Below are 20,573 nucleotides of genomic sequence, written 5' to 3'. Positions count from 1 at the left end.
GCCACCTCACCTGCATAGAATTCATAATGTATTTCATGCTTCTGTATTAAGAAATTATATAGCTGATCTATCTCATAACCTTCAATGGAAGGAATTACAGGTATCGGACGAGGGAGTCCTATCGATCGAACCATTACGTATACTGGAACGTAGGGTTCGACAGCTGAGGAACCGCCTGGTGGACCAAGTTAAGGTCCAATGGGACAAGTATAGTCTTGGATCAGCAACTTGGGAAAATACAGAGGACATATGTCAAAGATACCCTAATCTATGTCAATTTTGAAGAACTTTAAACTATGTTTAGTATATATTTACTTCACTGCAATCAGAGACTCAGAAACATTTTGAATGATTATAGATAAACGTGAAATTTTGTGACATAATATATGTTTAACTTCTGTTGGTACATGGATACCAAAACGATATATGTGGGTCATTTTATTAAATTATAGTTGTCAAAGGAAAGTTAAGACAGTTAAATGATTTTACTTCTAATAGAAATTAAGATATTGTAAATCTGTTTTATTTATACATGTCAATATGATCAATGGAATAGAAATCAGGAAGTGAATACATTTTAGATGGAAGTCAAAAGACATGCATAGAATATGGTAAAAAAAAATGTTATACTGTAGTATCATATGTGAATAATACATGAGTATTTTGAATATGCTGATGCACATTTTACGAATGCATGGGTAAGTGTATGATTGCAGATAATAAACAGTTACCGGGATGACCACGTGATGACAGAACCTCAGAACAATTAAAGCTCCAAGTGATTCTATGATAGGGTGTTAGCCCTAAGTTCTACTGGGAGGGGTGGAGGTGTTGCCCACCGTTTATCCTCCGAACCCTAGAGTCATGGGAGGACTGTGCGAGTCACGCTCCCCTAGACGTGTGATGATGAGTGCCAGATGCCTACTAGGAATCAGATTGGTATAACCGACGTTGTCACCTTAGAGTTTATGAATGGTTAGGTCAGTAAAATTGACACCATGGCATACTCCAGTAGAGGACGGATAGGATGGGAGCGGAAGAGATTAGGAAGGATAGGTTGATTTTAGAATAGCTTGGGAACCTGGATAGGGCACGACATGTCCATTAAAATCATAAACCTAAAATTCTAATTTTATAGTCTCTTGATATTAAAATAAAATTTTAAACCTAAGAAGGGGGTACTAATTACTATCATAAGTAATCAGATAAGATAAAACTCTAACTTCGGGACGAAGTTTTCTGAAGGTGGAGTGTATGTAACGACCCGTCTATAAAAGTTAAGAAATAATAAAAATAATTAACTAATATAAAGTTCTAAACTTTATATTAAAATAAATACGAATAAATTTCATATTTAAAACATTAATATAAATCAAACCTTATATTAAAATACAAAGCAAACTTTATAAATTTAAAATTAAACTTTATACCAAAATAAATGAAACCAAACTTTATAAACTTATATAAACAGTGTAATACGTTTTAAAAGGGAAAACAATATAGTAATAATAACAGATTGATAAAGCGTGAATGGTCATTACAAATATCTGATGGTCTGAAACGCATGCAACGGCGTGGAGAGAGGAAAGCGGTGGCTGCAGGTGGGAGGTGGCCACTGCCAAGCCCGCAGCTATAAAACCCCGAAACTGAGCTGAGAGAGGGGGTTGAACAACGGAGGTAAAAACCAGGGGGAGGAATTCAGAAAGGAAGAAGGTCTGCCATTGGAAGAGCTTTAATCAGTCTGAGGTTCTAGGCACGGGGGACAGTGAGCTTCTGCGAGGAGCTTACTGGATTGAGAAGCCAGGCTCTGCTCAGTCTGGCTGGGTGGAATTGGTCTCCCAGGTAATTGGAGCAACGCAGCCACAGGCAACATCATCGGCAGCAGTTCAGGTAGCAGTTCAGGTAGCAGTTCAGGTAGGTACCTGCTTTAAAATTCTTATTGTACCTGTATTTCAGTTTTTTGGTTCTTACATTGCATCAGCTCAATAGGGAAACATCTTGCCTTCTGGAGCAGTTTCCAGCCCTCCCACTCAGAAATGTCAACTCCTCTACATAACTCGGACTTTTGCGTGGGTGACTAAGCTACCTCTGCGTGAGCTCTTTTGGGTCAGCGTCAAGCTCTACGTGGGCCCTTCTGGCTCAGTGTCAACCCCTCTAGTCTCTCTGCCTCTCTCTGTTGCGTATCTCGGGCTCTGGAGAAGATACTCCAACCCAACTATCCCTGCCCCTCAACTGCGAGAAATCTACTCAATCAGCATTTTCTCCTGAGAACTTCTCACTTCAGAAATTCGATCTCTTGATCTCTCGGTGTGTTTTCCAAATGACCCTCAAGCTCCCTTAAATAATCTTCTTGTTGATATTCAACGACCCAAATTAAAAGCTAATCAATGGCTAAGATCATTTTAGCTTGATCCTCGTCTTCTTCTAGAAGTTACACCCACAATTAGATTAATACCCATTAATATTTTTAATTTGCTAAGTTTAGACTTAGGGTCCCACTAAAAAATATTAATTATTTTATTAAAATTGTTTCTGGGTGGAATTTTCCAAAATGCTTTCTGGGTTCTTTGGAATACATGTGCCCAAGCCTCCCTGCAAAATTTGAGGCATGGAGCACATCTGATGCTACCCCAAATCAACAATCAAAACAAATCTACTCAGATATAATGAAAATTTGAAACCTACACCATGAAGGTTATTTTTTTCCTTAGATTTTTGGATTCGTAAATTATTGTGTTATGCTTATGCATGTAATATATGAAAGATGGAAAATAAAGAACAGACAAATACAATCACTTACAACCATAATAACACAAAATATGACCTAGGAAACCCTTACAAGATAAAACCCAACTAGAAGGTTAGGTTGCTCTGCTCTCTCTTTATCTAAATATAAATATGTGCAAGTACAAAGAAATGAGACTTGTGGCCCATGAGCTGCTACAGTACACAAACCATGAGCTGCTACAGTACACAAACTCCCTTTGTTTGCTCGTTCTCTCTATCCACACTCTCTACTGCTCTACTCATTTATGGAACAAAATGCACTCGAATAGAATGGAACCTCTTTTCCTCATAGTGGACCAGTTATAACACATCCTAATAGCCAACTAGGGGTTAACTTTGACCCCTTCAACCCTCAATATAAGTTACAAATCGACCCTTCTAGATTCTTCTTTGTAGTTCCCAGGTAATTAAACTCCTTTTCAATAACTAAAGGGGTTTGATGTGGCATCCTCTCGAATTATGGTGGTCAATTTCTATAGGTCAACTTTTGGGAAGCATAAATTTCTCATTTGAGCTCTAGTTATGGCAATTCTTGGGTTGTTGGAAAGGTATCATGTAGATTGTGGATGATATACCCATGACTTACATCAGGAAACACGAACTGCCTTACGAAGCATGAAAATTTGACAATGTGATCCTACCATGTTGAGAAACATTTGTTGGAAATATTGTTGCCATTGATGTCATAGACAGGGGGAGCCTACTTATTTCCCATATAAAGATTGAAAAATGAAGATTGTTCTAAATATTGTTTTTGGATTTTTGATACCCTGTCTTTAAATTCATTTTTACTCCAATTACCTAGCTCAAATAGGAGCATAATATATATGGTTGGAAATCTTATTCCGAGACCTTTCCAATAGTATATGGCACTCCCTCTAACAGTGCAAGCAAGCCAACCCAACCAGTTTGACAAGTCAACCACATAAATGAATGTACAAACATTATAAATAAAGGGCATATGAGTTCATTTTATCATCAATTCATCAAAGAACAAATTTGAGGTCACAAGGGGAGCTAAGGGATAACTTTTGGGGTGATTCTTGGAGTCTAAAGGTGAAAGCAAAAATGTGATTTATGGGGTGAACAAGCCATCTTGGCATTTTCGCTATATCTTTTCGGTTGTGAGGTTTTAGATCGCGAAACTTGGGGGAGCTATAGAGAAGATCTTCATGTATCTATGGTTCAAGTTTTAAACTTTGATTTGAATCTTTGATATAATTTCAGATATATGGTCGAAGGAATTTAGGCTTCTTAAATGTTCCTGAAATCTTCTTCAACGAGGTCAACTAGGAATTTTTGCTATAAATTTTGTTCTGGGATGTTTTAGACCATGAAATATGGATGATACAGTTAGAAGATCTTCATGTATCTGTGGTTCAAGTTTCAAACCTTGATTCACTATACTTTCGAAGATATGGTCAAAGGAAGTTAGGCTTCCCGAATGTTCCTGAAATCTTCTTCAAACAAGTTAGCTTGTCATTTTTGTTATAATTTTCTTTCCGAGATGTTTCAAACAGTGAAATTTGGATGAGACAAAGAAGAGATCACTAGGTACCTATGTAGAAATTTTAGAACCAAATTTGCAAAATTGAATACATGGCATGTTATGCAAATTCGTTCTTAGGAAGAAGCCAAAAGCGACAGGTTTTGGGAGTATACTTGGTGAAGGAAGAAGCAGCAGGTAGACCTGGTGAAGGCAGAAGAAATTAACAAAGCTGGTAAAGAAAGAAACAGCAAGCAGACTTGATGTAACGACCCAGCTAAATTAATCCATTTTATAAAATTTTAAACTTTATAATAAAACCAATTATGAGGAAATTTAAACTATAAGTATGTTAAGTTTATATATACAAATTAAATTTAAAACATATATAAGTTTAAATTTTATAAAATATATAATTTAACCTTATAATATACATATATATTAAAATTTCAAAAGATGTATTTTGAATTTTATAAAGTATATAAATATATATAACTTTGTATAAAGTAAAATGTTATAAAGTATATATATATATATATATAACTTTGTATAAAGTAAAATGTTATAAGTAGAAATAAAACTTTATATATAATGTTATAAAGTATAAATAAAACTTTATATATAAGAATGTATAAAGTATATAAATTAAAACTTTGCAGATATATAAAAGTTTATATGCTACAAGGTTAATAAATCGATCCATGAAATAGTATGCGGTAACCTACCAGAACCATCTCTGAAACCATTAATGCGGCCAGGATAGGATAAGAGAGAATTGAATTGCATGCGGGAGGTGTCATGAGGGAGCAGGGCGGTGGCCGGAAGCAGGAGGGTGGCCACCGCCAAGACTGCCTATATATATCGCTATCCTGTACCGATGCAAAGGGGAAAAAGGGGGAGCAGTGAAACCAGAGGGGGAAAATGGAGCACTGAAACCAGAGGAGGAGAAATTGAGCAGTGAGAGAAAAATTTGCTATTGGCAGAGCTTTAGTTCGTCTGAGGTCCTGGGCACGGGGGACAGTGGGCTTCTGTGAGAAGCTTGCTGGATTGGGTAGCCAGTTTCTATTCGATCAGGCTGGGCGGAATTGGTCTCCCTGGGTAATTGGAGCTCAACAACAACAGTATCGACAGCTTCACAGGATCAGCAAGCAGTTCAGTATCGACAACTTCACAGGATCAGCAAGCAGTTCAGGTAAGTGCAAAAATTAAGTTTTTAAACTTCCTGTTTTTCAGTTTATGAATATTTACATGTTTTCTGTATTTCGAATTTTGGGCATTACACATGGTATCAGAGCTATGTTCAAACCCTGCCGACCTCATAGGGCCTTATAGTTTTCAAACCTTGGTAATTTTTCTGCTGTTCTATCAACTTTTGCAATGTGTCTGCAATTATTCGGTTGCAGAGGTTCGACAGAGCAAAATTTATAAAACCAAGTACCGACCCGTATGAACGCGGCATAAAAATTCCCTTAGTTGATGCGGAACCGCCACATTTTGTGCATCGCTTCCATTCTCTGTTTAGGTAATCCCTGCGGTTTATCTGAAATTTAGCTGAAATTTAGGTCGCTGGTTCGAAACCGGCAAGGCGGAAGAGTATTTTTCCGCTTTCATCGTTTGGTCGATGGTGAATACGGCAAGTCGGAATCGTGTTATACCTTCCGCTTGTTTATACTATCCAAACTTCTTAAACAGATAACCAAAACTGCGTTGACGTATATTGCGGTCCGGTGCGGTGCGCCCACTGTTACCTAGATCATGGTCATATAACACGAAATTATCACCGCTGGTTCGGTGCAATGGGAGTCCCAATTTGCCAATCACAGGAGCCAGCGGATTTTTATTACACACCATGTAACCTGAGGCACCCATGTCTACCGGGAATTCAAATGAGTAATCTATATTGACACGTCCACCAATTCTATTTCGTGACTCCAGCCCAACGACCTTGAATGAGGCATTCCGATGAGCACGAACCGCTGCTATCCCACCAAATCCACCACCGATGGCAATTACTGAAGGAGAGAAAGAATGATCCTTGTTCTAAAGCAGTGGAGTCGTTTCATACACGGGGACCTCTATATCAATAGTCTGGCATCAGCGTGTGGGGGAGGGTCTCAACTCTTAGCGTGTTAATTTTAGGGCGGTTGATCTCGTGGGTTACGTGTTCGATACCTGTCCACTTTACTTTCGGTCTCAACTCTTAGCGTTAGCGTGAATCGAACACCAAAACTTCCACCGTAAATAGCCGTCTAAATGACAAATGCGTATTTCGATCGCTATACATATTTAATTTATGTTGGTTCATTTTATTTTTCAGATATTATATTTACTATAATTTAATTTAAAAAAATATATATATGTGGTTATTATATAACAGATGTTTTAACATTTTTTATTTAAAAATGGATTCGGTTGTCTGCAAAAATTGATAGTAGTAAACCCAATTTTCTCAATTCCACGATGAAAGCAGACTTCAATTTCAGCGTATCTTCCTGACAACACTTCTGCGGAATCCACCTTGACTCGAAATGAATGCGCATATTTATTGATATTAGTAAACCTTGGGTGGCCTAGAGTGTGAACCCGCTCACAAGCTATTAAAAACCCAGGCTTAATACCAGGTGAAATATCAATGAATGAAGCATGCTTCAGCTGTAGCGTGACTGGAATGCCAGCACGAACATCTGCATCTTCAAATTTCACTGCTATGATGCCACCAGTACGAATATTAAATTATTGTATTTCTGATCATCATTGTGTAATTTCACAGAATGGGTTCCAGATTCTGGAGTTAAAAATTTGTTTTATGGGTGTAAAGCTGGCACACGCATTACGTTAAGCTTAACCCGTTGATTGCAAGTAACACAGTATAAACAGGGCTTGAACTTTATCTATCTAGATTCTATTTATACATACAATCAAGTTCCCTAAAGGTGTAACAAGATAGACACATGTCAACCCACTAACTGAAGGTTAAATGAAATTGCTTAGACTGATTAAAAAAAAAAAATTAAGTTTGAGTAATAAAACTTGCGGTGATACGCAATAAATGATGTTATCCCAATATGACCAGATACAAAAATATAGTTGATATGATTTTTGATGTATTATTTGGTTTGACATGTTAAGAAGCTTTTTCTAAAATATTACATGGTTGAGGGGATTTCTAAAAACTCAGGAAAAACAGTCTTGAATTTCATAGTAGGAACTTTTTCACTGATTATATTGATTTGTAAAATTTTGTAAACCCCTGGTATGATTTTCTTTTATTAGCAAAAAGAGGAACAATAAGATTCCTTCATGTGTTACATCTGGGTCTGAAGGTTACCTAGCATTTCCTTTTCCCCACCTCCACTTCATTTCAATGACCAAACTGTTAACAATTAATGTTATTCAAATCACAACTAAATCCAGCTAGAATTTTCAAAACATGTACCCAACAAACAAATTATCTAAACATATCGTCATCAAGTTTCAAACCTGCTAATGTAATTGATATTATTGAGAATACTGTGTAGTAAATCTAAAAATATTTTTCCTATTATATTTTTGGCAAACCTTTATTTTTTGAATAGTGCCCGGGGTAAATTAAACTGAAAAATAATTATAGTTAGGTTTGGGTTGTTGAAATGATCTGATTTGTTTACTGTGCATGAAAAGCATAGAAAATTTAACAGTTCAGATATCATTTACTTGAAAATAGCCCTCGTCCAAGTTGCATTCACTTCAATGATGCATAATTCTGGATTTATCTTGTTATTATAAGGGAGATCCACTTGGTCAAATTATATGTAGTGGGAGATACCTTGGATATTAGCTTACCATACACTGAATGTTTCAGTTAATGGGTGCACTTCTGTATAATATAATGAGTTGAAAGATTGATGTCTAGTACTCGATTAGTTATAGTACTTGTCCTATAAATAATACTCTTTGAGGTTGTGTGCAGCTAAAATTGTGTAGCAGCTCATATTTTATTTTCTGGGTGAGATTTTAATGTGCTCTATGTTACCTATAAATGCAATAAAAATTAAGTTACTTTAATTCCTTCTCATACTTATTTACTGAAAGGATACAAATTAAATATTTTATTTTCTTGGAGAGATTTTAATTTGCGCTCTATGTTAACTATAAGTTATTTGCTCATTTTAATTTGCTCTAAAAAGATTAAGTTATTTATTGAGAGAATAAGTATGTATTAGAGAAGGAAGGTGTTCTTACAGCCAGGGTGGGAAAGATAAATAAAATGGAAAAAAATAATGAGAGTTTGACATTTTGGTATGGGAATGCTGCTTTGTGGTTTAGTTTTATCTCCGGTCATTTTTAAATTTCTCCCTTGAGAGCAGGGCTCCTTCTGGCTGCTGCTTGCGTTGATATCAATGAGAGTCACTTTTCAACATTATTCAGCTTCTCTTTCATTAAAGAATCCAACTCAGTACCTTGATACTGAGATTCTGGAAAAACAAACTTACTAATAGGATTGGCACTTAATTAAAAGAATCTTTTGGAACCAAATATGAAGAATCGAATTCAGGAGTCTTGCTCAACTGGAACAGAAGAGAAGCATAAATATGAAGATCTAAATTGGGTTGCCAAAATTGATGAAACAACCCTGTTCAATTAAGATAAGAGTTTTATCTTTTTAAGCCCCAAGGTTTAGCTTGATTGGTATATACTCTGGTGCTAAGTCCATGGAAGTCTCGAGATCAAACTGCAAGCAATGGACCCTTGGGAGTTACCAGCAGCTGGCAACCAATCCGTCTTCCATCAGAAATTCTGGCAAAAAAAAATGGGAGGGATCAGACAATGTGACATATAAATAACTCTAATAAATCTGAAGGAATTGCTTTCATCAGGGTACAGTTCTTTGGTGTTTCACTTAACAAGTTTGTTATTAAGTTTAGTGAGTCTGCGTAGAATACAATGATTAGAAATTAAGAAGCTAAATTTTTTTTTGATGGAATTCTATGAGACTAAAAGCGGAACCTCTTTGATGTGAGAATATATCTAAATTTAAGCATGTTTGCCTCATCCAAAACCTGTCGCTTTACAGATTGCCCTTGTTGATGTACCTGATCGCACTACTTTGACTGGTGCATGGAAAGTTTGGATGGAGGAGCACATAAATGCTATAGGTAAGGTTCCTCCTGGAAATGAATCTGGTAACACCATATGGGTAAAGAAGAGACAGACCAAGCCTGATCTTCGTCTTACACCTGGCCGGCATGTGCAACTGACAGTGACTTTGGAACAATTGATTGACAAACTGGTAAAGGAGGATGAGATAGTAGTATTTATTAAAGGTTCAAGAACGGCCCCACAGTGTGGATTTTCTCACAAAGTTTTGACAATATTGAATGAACACGGGTTAGATTATGAATCGGTTAATATTCTAGACGAAGATTACAACCCTGGTTTGAGGGAAACATTAAAAGTCTACAGTAGTTGGCCTACATTCCCTCAACTGTTTATAAAGGGAGAGTTTGTAGGGGGTGCTGATATTCTGACAGAGATGGCAGAGAAAAGGGAGCTCCAAGAATGCCTTAAGAGTAAGAAATAGGGAGCTCAGATTTTCTTATAGGGATGTAGGACAGAGGCAGATAAGTTGAGAATGATTATTATGGCTTACCTTTATTCAGCCAACATGTTTAGCAATCATTTCTATTTTTAAGGTGCTAGAATTGAGTCCCTCGCTTCATTAGTTTGTCATTACTAGCGAATGAGTTTGACTGTTGACATTTTATTTGATTGTACGAGATTTACAAAACATGCCACACAATCCTAAATAGACTACGATTTTATGAATTTACACCTTGCATCTCTCAAAACACCTTTTGCTTTTTCTCACATATATACTGATACAGATTAGGTTTCTCTGCTGGTTTCAAACATGTAAGTAACCTTTTGATTCAGACTGTTGATATGGAAGTTGGAAATTGATTTATCATTCTGTGGAGTTTCTTTATTTTAACTAATAAGAAATTCGTGCATGGAATTGCATGAGCTGATTAAATAAATGGTCGTTGGTAATAAACTCTATCATACATAGAGATACTTGAGGAAAAATGACATAGAAACATAATTTATTTACAGGTACATATTATACTTGATAAAATTAAATCAATGTTTGCATCTAGTAAAGAGTTTGACAAGTAAACTCTCAAGAGTTGGCCGGGGTAAAGTGGTTGCCAAGTGGTTGCCATCTTTTCCTTCCTTCAGGCCATGCATTTACCTGGTGCATGCCAGAAAGACTGGTTTGGCAATGAGAAACCCAGCCCAAAAATTAATCAATTGTGAGAATCATAAGGCAGTACTACCTATTTCTTAAATCTGAGGATCCTAATACTTTCTGGCTTGAGTGCATTAACTTTTAAGCTTTGTTTCCAGGACCCTTGTGAATACAAGTGTCCAATACCTCAACAGAAGGATGAAGCGAAAGCTTAATTATTGACCTCAAAGGCAAAAGAGATGGTTTGACAGTGAAAGCAGTTATAGTGTAATTTTGCACTCCTAACTTTTGATAATTGATTAATACTGTCAACTCTGATCAGGAATGGGCGTTTTGGTTTATCTTATATATTCAGTCAGCTGTTGGAGACCAATATTCACTGCTTAAAATTCCCATGAAGAATGGAGCCAAAGCACATATGATTGAGAGTCAAAGGAAGTAACCTATGTTACCGGATCCTTCAGGCCCAGCGGCTGGATCCGCGGATCCCCGGATCAGAGACGGATCCGGATCCGGATCCACGATGATCCGCCCCGCCCAATATTTGTCTGTCTATAATATGGTTTGACGTCAGCACATATTTCCAAATTAAATCTCAGCGCAGAATCTAGAAAGAAAATATCAGTGGATGAATAACTCGATATTGGAAAAATCAGCCGTGCGGGAGTTCATTAATCTGTGGGGGAGTTCATTAATCTGTGTAATATGGTTTGACGTCAGCACATATTTTCAAATTATATCTCAGCGCAGAATTCCAGAAAGAAAATGTCAGCTGATGAATAACGCTATATTGGAAAAATCAGCCGTGGGAATAATTAACAAGGGAGTTCATTAATTTCAAATTTATAAACCTGCGGTTAACCATTGTATAAACTTTATTTCAAGATTATAAGATACGGATGTTGGGATATTCTAATTAAATTATATGTTTATTTTAGAAATTTGATGAAGTAAGTTCTATAAAGTAACTTCAATTAATTTAAATATAATAACTATTAAATTATAGGTTTATTTTAAAAGTTTCATAAAGTAAGTTTATTTTAATTTAAATATAATAACTAGTAATTAATGTTTCAATATTATGATACATTAATTTTAATATATTAAATTAATAATTATTTTAAAAATATTATATAGAAGTTTTATATTTAAAATTTTAAACAGAAATTATAATTTTTTTATTTTATACAAATTTAATTAATATTTATAAATAATATATTAATTCTGATACTATTTATCTAATATATCTAATATTTATTTTTATAGGTACTCTATATAAAAATTATATATTTAAAAATTAATATATGTTTTTATTTTATTTTTATATAAATTTATTTTTTACAAATTATAAAATATTTTATATTGTTTGTACTTGCCGTATCCGGATCCTGGCTTTTCACAAAACTAGCGGATCCGTATCCGAATCCGGATCCGGATCCGAATCCGTATCCGAATCCTGGTAACTTAGGAAGTAACACAGATGAAATGGTTTTACATATATTGTTATAGACTTAATTGTGCATTTGGTGCTCATTTTTAAGTATCGATTCTTGTTGATTGTTGAATGATTTTGGTAACACTCTTCCCTGGATGAATTTATATTTGTAATGCCTTATAGCTATTGATCTTTGAAATTTTTTTTTTTAGGACATATTTGTTGATATGTATCCTGTCTATAATCGTTATTGGAATGCAACCGAAACATATCCTTCTCATCTCTGGCAACTTCCCAACCTCAGGTTTTCAAGGGGATGCGTGAAACATTTTACTCTGAATACAAGAGAACAATTAATGGCTTGATGAGGTAGCTAGAAGAGAAAGTTATGATGAGAGAAATATAGAAGCTCTCATTCTAAATTACCTTATCCATGTCAGGCTGGTAGATGAAGTTATTCCACATGCATAGGATGCATATTGTTGATTTTGGTAGCATACGATGTGCTCTAGCTCCGAAATTTTGTGGAGGGGCTAGAATACATAAGATCTCCCAGACCCATAAATCATTCGGAGAAATTCTACCCTGTTTAGGAGAATATTTTATGAAATAAACTGATACAATTATATATATGCTCTAATCCCTTAAGGGTACAAACACTAATGGAATAACCCTTTGGTGCGTGACACTTGAATAAATTGGGTTACATTTTCTTGATGACAAATATAATTCATCTTATATAGTATGTCAATAGCATGGTCATAAAATATTCATAGTTACAACTTGCATGCATCTAGATGGTACTATGAAATAGGTCTTGGGTTGAATGACATTTAGCTCAGTATATATATGCATCAACCTATTCAAATGGGATGATAAGTATGACTTCTAGTTCTTAGGAAAGATCTGGAATATGGTGAGCTTCTGTAATTTCCAGATTTGTAAAGAAGAAATAAAATGAGTCGCCTAGGACTGCTAAGTACATCAGTGTTGAAAGTGAATAAAAGGATTTCGTTACTTTAGAATTATAAATGTGTATGAGTCCTCTATAAACCCTATTTCAGTCAAAAGCGTTTTGCATCAACCATTAAAGTATCGAAATCATAAACCAGAAACATTTCGAATGATTATAGATGAACGTGAAATTTTGTGACATAATATATGTTTAACTTCTGCTGGTACATGGATACCAAAACGATATATGTAGTTCATTTTATTAAATTATAGTTGTCGAAGGAAAGTTAAGACAGTTAAAGGATTTTACTTCTAATAGAAATTAAGATATTATAAATCGGTTTTGTTATTTTTACATGTCAATATGATCAATGGCATAGAAATCCGGAAGTGAATACATTTTAGATGGAAGTCAAAAGACATGCATAGAAAATGGTAAAAATATGTTATACTGTAGTATCATATGTGAATAAAACATGACTTATTTTGAATATGCTGATGCACGTTTTACGAATGCATGAGTGAGTGTATGATTGCAGATTCAAGTATCCAATTACCGGGATGACCACGTGATGACAGAACCTCAGATCAGTTAAAGCTCCAAGTGATTCTATGATAGGGTAGTAGCCCTAATTTTACTGGAGGGGTGGAGGTGTTACCCACCGTTTATCCTCCGAACCCTGGAGTCATGGGAGGACTGTGCGAGTCACGCTCCCCTAGACGTGTGATGATGACTGCCGGATGCCTATTGGGAATCAGGTCGGTATAGCCGACGCTGTTACCTTCGTGTTATGAATGGTTAGGTCAGTAAGATTGACGCCATGGCATACTCTAGTAGAGGACGGATAGGATGGGAGCAGAAGAGATTAGGGAGGATAGGATGATTTTGAATAGCTTGGGGACCTGGATAGAAAAGGTCCTGTCCATTAAGACCTTGACCTAAAACTCTAAACTTCGGGACGAAGTTCTCTGAAGGGGGGAAATATGTAACGACCCAGCTAAATTAATCCATTTTATAAAATTTTAAACTTTATAATAAAACCAATTATGAGGAAATTTAAACTATAAGTATGTTAAGTTTATATATACAAATTAAATTTAAAACATATATAAGTTTAAATTTTATAAAATATATAATTTAACCTTATAATATACATATATATTAAAATTTCAAAAAATGTATTTTGAATTTTATAAAGTATATAAATATATATAACTTTGTATAAAGTAAAATGTTATAAAGTATATATATATATAACTTTGTATAAAGTAAAATGTTATAAGTAGAAATAAAACTTTATATATAATGTTATAAAGTATAAATAAAACTTTATATATAAGAATGTATAAAGTATATAAATTAAAACTTTGCAGATATATAAAAGTTTATATGCTACAAGGTTAATAAATCGATCCATGAAATAGTATGCAGTAACCTACCAGAACCATCTCTGAAACCATTAATGCGGCCAGGATAGGATAAGAGAGAATTGAATTGCATGCGGGAGGTGTCATGAGGGAGCAAGGCGGTGGCCGGAAGCAGGAGGGTGGCCACCGCCAAGACTGCCTATATATATCGCTATCCTGTACCGATGCAAAGGGGAAAAAGGGGGAGCAGTGAAACCAGAGGGGGAAAATGGAGCACTGAAACCAGAGGAGGAGAAATTGAGCAGTGAGAGAAAAATTTGCTATTGGAAGAGCTTTAGTTCGTCTGAGGTCCTGGGCACGGGGGACAGTGGGCTTCTGTGAGAAGCTTGCTGGATTGGGTAGCCAGTTTCTATTCGATCAGGCTGGGCGGAATTGGTCTCCCTGGGTAATTGGAGCTCAACAGCAACAGTATCGACAGCTTCACAGGATCAGCAAGCAGTTCAGTATCGACAGCTTCACAGGATCAGCAAGCAGTTCAGGTAAGTGCAAAAATTAAGTTTTTAAACTTCCTGTTTTTCAGTTTATGAATATTTACATGTTTTCTGTATTTCGAATTTTGGGCATTACACTTGACAAAAGCAGAAGCAACTAACAGACATTGTGAAGAAGCAAGCAAATAGGTCGGTGCTTACAATTATTTACAGTAGAGGTGATTGGTGTCTCCTATAGGTTGGTGCCTACAAAGTCACAGAGAGGATTGGCATCTCCTGTAGGTTTGTTCCTACAAGATCTTTCATATAAAGAAGTTTTGTGGTTTTCTCTTGTTACCGCTCAAACTAGCAGGGGTCCTAAGAGGGGATCCTATAGAGAAACTACTAGGTCGAGAGGCAACAATGGAGTGATAGCCCACTGTTACCTCAACTAAGGCTCCCTGCTCTTTATGGACTTTCATCGATGGGAGGAGTACTGGTGTGAGAGGAATCACAAAAATAGATGGATCAACGATAAGATATTGGGTGATTCCTAAAGCCTATTCACAAGAGAGGCTTAAATAATTGGCTTGCTTTCTTTGAAAGCAAGGTGATTAGCTCTCTACGAAGGGCTATGAGAATACCTAGACCTAGGGTTGGAGAATAGCCTTAACAAGGGGTATCCCAGACCTAAGGATCCAAAAGGAGAAATGGCTTCTATGTGACCCTTGTGTAATGTGAGTTACAAAATTATGGGACCACAAAGAACCCAAATGGGCCCAAACTAGGTCAAGGGTGCAGAGTTGATCAACAATAGAGGGGCTTGACCAGGTTTGGGAGGAGTATAGGATCAAAGGACACATTTTCTTTTGAAATACAAATGTAATGACCCAAGTTAGGACACTAACCCAAATCAACCTAGGGAAAGAGATGGTCTTGTGGCTAGGGCTTGCTATATCTCGAGATTCCACCATCAGATTTGCTTCAAACTTGGAGGACCTCTTGAGAAAACCCCAGTGCAGTAGTAGACCAAAATTTAAGGGTTTTGGATGGCTACAAAGAATTTCGCTTGATGCCCTAGGTGACCTACTAGGGTTAGGCCTAGAATTGGAAGAGATGAAGAAAAGAGAGGTAATTTTGACCACCAAAGGAATGGGAGGATCAGTGCCTTGCTTCTTGGGCTTAATGGAGTCAAGATACACCTAGATCGAAGAAGTTCTCATGCTAAGGAGCCCTAATTTACCTTCGTTAGTCTTTCCAAGTGCAATAAACTAGGTTATTAGGGTTTTATACTTCAAATTTGCAAAGGAGATGAAGTTTCAAGGTATTTAAACCTATGAGGTGTCTCTAGGAACATTCACCCACTCCCTCAAAGAGAAACACATGAATTAAATCACTTCTTCAAGGTTTCCAGAAGAATTTCAGATTACTTTAACCCATATAAGAATAATGATAACAATACCATGCATTAGACAAGTAAGATAACAAGAATAGCATTGAAATTTCACTTACATGAGAGAGAGAAAGAGAAAGTATATCTATTCATCAACTTTGCATTAGAAAAAAGCTCCAAAGACAATAGCGAAAATCCAAACATCATAGTGCATCAAGAAACTCCAAAAATTCCGTCCCAGAAACAAGTGTGAAAATCTCTTAAGAGATACTAATTCAATCCAAGTGATGATGAGAGGAATGAATGAGCCTCTCATCTATTTATATCCTTCCTAAAGAGTTTGATTTGCCTAATTAAGCCCCAAATAATAAAATAATGTGCAATAATAACATCCCTTGGTGACAAGCCCACCAAGATAGCTCCATAATACAAAAATAAGCCTCTCAAGAGGGAAAAATAGTAAACATGATGAGTCGTTGGGCCATTGAGAAGGCCTAGTGGAGTCCAAAGTGTGCCAAGTTGAGAGAATGGGCTCCAAACACAGTGATCAAGGGGTTGGCCCCTTGATATCCATGCAAGTCACATGTGGTGTCCCCAAGTGGGTGTGGGGGCACAATGACATCCTCATGGGTCTCCAAGTAGATCAACAATGCTTGTAAACCATCTATAAGGGCTAGAATGATGACATAAACCCTCCCCTTGTCTCCCATGGTGAGACACATCCTCATCTGGGCCCTGGAACATCTGCGACGTGTATGGTACAACTGTGAAGCTGGCTAGGCGTGGTGATCCAAGTGCATCATCCTCATCCAAAAGGTGGAACACGAGCAGTCAATGAATGGTGTTGGGGATCCATGAAGTGCTCTCTGCTATGGTGGAGGCCCATGGCTCTCAACACTCACCCTACAAGTGCCAATGTGACCCTCTAGAGGGCTTGGACCCCGTATAGGGAGACCAAACCCCAAATGGAGACCCACCTGCAATCCTGCATAAGATCCAATGCGTCCCCTTGCCCTCTAGTACAACAAATCATTAAAGTAATCAAGTAAAAGAGTTTACAAATCATGGAATCAAATGGACACTTCATGGTGGCATGCCCTTCCATAGTGGGCTTTGGCATGTATAGGTGTCTCCAAGCTCAATAAAGGGGTTAACCAAGGACCCTATTAGGTGGTTTCAGCCTTTAAAGGGGGTGACATGTCCATGGTACATCCATCAAGTGGTAGGTGGCATGTGATATAATGATGGAATGGAGTGGGGATCAGGGGAAGGCTCCAAGCCACATGCCATGGTACAAGGGAAGCCTACACGTGGGTGTATTAGTGTAGGATGGAGCAATCGTAGTACATGAGTTACCCCGGCCTTTGTTTTTCCACCCTTCTTCATATGCCTTTGATTGATTTTTCTTCACAACTGCTTGGGGCTCTAGGGGATGACAGCATGATGTGTAGGATACCGCAGTAGATACCCCCTTTAAGGTGGGGTAATTCAATGCCCACCAAGGGTTGGGACAATCATGGCTTCTTTAATGAGGAGGGGGCTCATCTAGGGCCCATAGGAACCAAGGTGATGGCCATATATAAGGGATAAATCTCATGATTGACTTTTGCCCACATGCTAAATTTGCATGTCTCGGCCATCTTTTGCATTTCTTTGTACATTTCCTGTTGAGGGTGGCCAAATTATGCTTTTTCTTTTCTTTTTAGCTGCATCAACCTCTGGGTTATCGTTTCAGGCCCGACCCAAGGTGGGCAAGGGGAGGGGGAGGCTAACACTATGTGGACTCAGACAGGAAAAGGAATAAATGGGGTTAAAATGAGCGGAGAGAGTGATGTATATGGTGTCAGGAAGCGGGACCACGCAACCGAAATCGGGATTTTCCACGTAGTGCCAGACCTAAAGCTAATAGCCAGTAAAGGAGATCCCACGAGACTAGGATACAAGGCTAACCACCAAATCAAGCAGAGAAGACAAGAGTACAGACCTAGCCCACTCTTTCCGCCAAATCCCCCCACCAATCCATGCCCAAAGTGTCCATGATAAGTAAACAAAATTACTCAACTACACCAATGAAAAACCATACCTTCGAGGTCGGGAGGCCCACCTTCAAACATACGATCATAACAGATGGGCAAGGGACCACATGGTTGGCTCAAGTGGCAGAGATAGTGGCACATCGAGCTATTTGGTGGCTACAAAGGGCTGTTGGCTGTCGGCTGAGGACCATCTAGGAGAAAATTTTCTCCTATGGATACTACCCATAGGTGGTGGATAACATCTCCCATAAGGGTTTCCACATATATCTTGCGTTACTTGTTCAGTTTATGAGATTGATGTTTTATCATGTTTGAATGGAATTAAATAAGTAAAAAATGTCATTATACTTATTCACCCCCTCTTCTTAGTATAATTGTGAATTCCAACAACATTTGAGGGATATTGCATCGAGGCCAAGGCCACATACAAACTCAATAGACTCATAACCATACAGTGATACATAGATGCCCAAGACACGGGCTAAACTAGCCCCTACACTAGTGATCACCCCCAACAGAAGTAGGCTCCTCTAAAACCATGAGTCCTCAAGTAACTCCATTCAACGTCCTCCAATCCTATCCAGCATGAAAGGAGCCAAAGATGAACTCAAAGGGACCGGCCATGGTCCGACCAAACATAATGTTTAGGACACCTAATCTAGGGCCTCACATGGTTGTTACAATGGGCTTACAATGGTGTGAAAAATGTTGCAATGATATATATGTACCCCTACTAATATAAGGGGTAACAAGACCTTCAAGGTCACTTACATGAGTCAAGGCTCACATTTTGCATAAATAGGTAAAGGGTATTGAAGCTTGTTCGCATACTAGAAATATGAAGATGAAGGGTACATTTAAAAGAGAACAAGATGATTCTCAAAGGTCGAAGGATCAAAGAAGCAGAATCAATATGGATGGCACTAGCAATCGTCGCTTGGGTGCTAACAATGACAAAGGATCGTTCAAGAATCAAGACACAAGAAAGAGGAGGGCAATAATAGTAAAAGAAGTGATATCCAAAGCCATCAAATCCAACTAAAGATAGCAAATTGTTCAAAATGCTTGATAGTCAAGGGAGAGAAGAAGTTGAGGCAATACTGGCAAGGGCCATCTTTTCTTGTGGCATCCCTTTTAATGTGGTTTGACTCTCATATTAGCAAGATTTGGTGAGATCAATTAACAGAACCCCTGAAGGTTTCAAGGGAACAAACTATGAAAAACAAAGAATAGTTTTGCTCAAGAAGGAAAGGCAACTTCTAGAGGATGTTTTAAGACCAATCCATAGCTCATGGGGTAGCAAGGGGATTCCCATTATCTCAGTTGGATTCATAAAAGAAAAAGATTGTTTAGGTGAGATAATGGATAGTAATTTCATTGCTGAAATTTTAATTGTTGCTATTGAACAAGTAGGGCCAAAAAATGTGGCACGAGTTGTCACAGAAAATGCACATGTTTGCAAAGTTGCACGTTTGAATGTTGAGAGTAGATACAATCATATATTTTGGACTCCTTGCATTGTCCATAATCTAAATCTGATTTTGAAAGAGATTGAAGCTAAAATAGAATGGATTAAGGAGATCACAGGATATAGGCTAGGGGGAGTATCAAATTCATCACCAACCACCACTAGTCTCATGCAATATATCAAGAAAACTCCAAATTGGAGTTGCCAAAGTTGTTTAGGCAAGATATGCCTCAAAATTAATCATGTTTTTCCACCTTGTTGAAGCCAAACATACATTAATGAGTATGGTGGAAGGTGCAACTTGGGCTAAGTGGAGACAAGCAGATTTAGAGATGGGAAGTATGGTGCGAAGGGTGTTGATTGATTAAGAATGGTGGAGCAAGATTGATTTCTTGCTCAAGTTCACATTACTTTCTTATGATCTTTTCCAAGATGTAGAGACAAACAAATCTTTCTTGGGAGAGGTATTTGGGGCATGGATACTATGGTTGAGAAAACCATGGAAATTATTACACAAGAGGCTCCCACTCTTCCTTTTGTAGATTTTGATTTTGCAGAGCATGTGAGGTCCATTATTGTTGTGATGTGGAATGTCTTACCACTCCATTGCACACTTTGGCACATGCTCTAAATCCAAAATTTTATGATGAGGATTTCATTGCTCAAAGTGTTGGGAAGAGGAATGCCCCACATAAGGGCAAAGAGGTGGCCAATGGAGTGAAGAAATCCTTTTAGAGGTTGTTTCCAGCTTCTTTACAAACTGATGTAAGGGAAGAATTTGCTTGTTTTTCTAGTGTATCATAGGATTTTGAATACATGTCAACTTTTGATGAGAGGAGGACCATGAACTCGGTTAAATGATGAACTTGTCATGGGGCAAATGGTGTTAATTTGCAATTCCTTTCCATTCGTATTCTATCACAAGTGGCAAGCTCTTCATCAACAAA

General features: G+C 37.3%; 1 protein-coding gene and 1 pseudogene across 2 annotated transcripts in view; one reads left to right on the top strand and one right to left on the bottom strand.

Moving 5' to 3' along the window:
* LOC149203681 (uncharacterized) overlaps positions 1-20,573 on the bottom strand; it is a 220,215-nt pseudogene that overhangs the window by 138,941 nt on the left and 60,701 nt on the right. The window lies entirely within an intron of this gene.
* Positions 1,565-10,001, top strand: LOC149203682 (monothiol glutaredoxin-S12, chloroplastic-like). Its single transcript, XM_089403679.1, has 4 exons — positions 1,565-1,601; positions 1,754-1,914; positions 5,348-5,465; positions 9,292-10,001. Exons 1-4 carry the CDS (start codon positions 1,565-1,567, stop codon positions 9,831-9,833), a joined length of 858 nt encoding a protein of 285 aa, XP_089259805.1. The 3' UTR covers positions 9,834-10,001.

The sequence above is a fragment of the Pinus tabuliformis genome, chromosome 2_1 (assembly GCF_031772625.1).
Source record: "Pinus tabuliformis cultivar Carrire ecotype Pingquan chromosome 2_1, CPIR1, whole genome shotgun sequence".
NCBI lineage: Eukaryota > Viridiplantae > Streptophyta > Pinopsida > Pinales > Pinaceae > Pinus > Pinus tabuliformis.
Note: the sequence above shows the minus strand (reverse complement) of the source record. Positions and strands in the feature narration are given on the sequence as shown.

Excerpts from the sequence above, each read along its gene's own strand:
- LOC149203682 (XM_089403679.1), top strand. The coding sequence starts at position 1,565 with ATGCAACGGCGTGGAGAGAGGAAAGCGGTGGCTGCAG. Across the intron at positions 1,602-1,753 it reads GAGGAAAGCGGTGGCTGCAG|GCACGGGGGACAGTGAGCTT; the intron begins GTGGGAGGTGGC and ends CTGAGGTTCTAG. Across the intron at positions 1,915-5,347 it reads CAGTTCAGGTAGCAGTTCAG|GCTGGGCGGAATTGGTCTCC; the intron begins GTAGGTACCTGC and ends CTATTCGATCAG.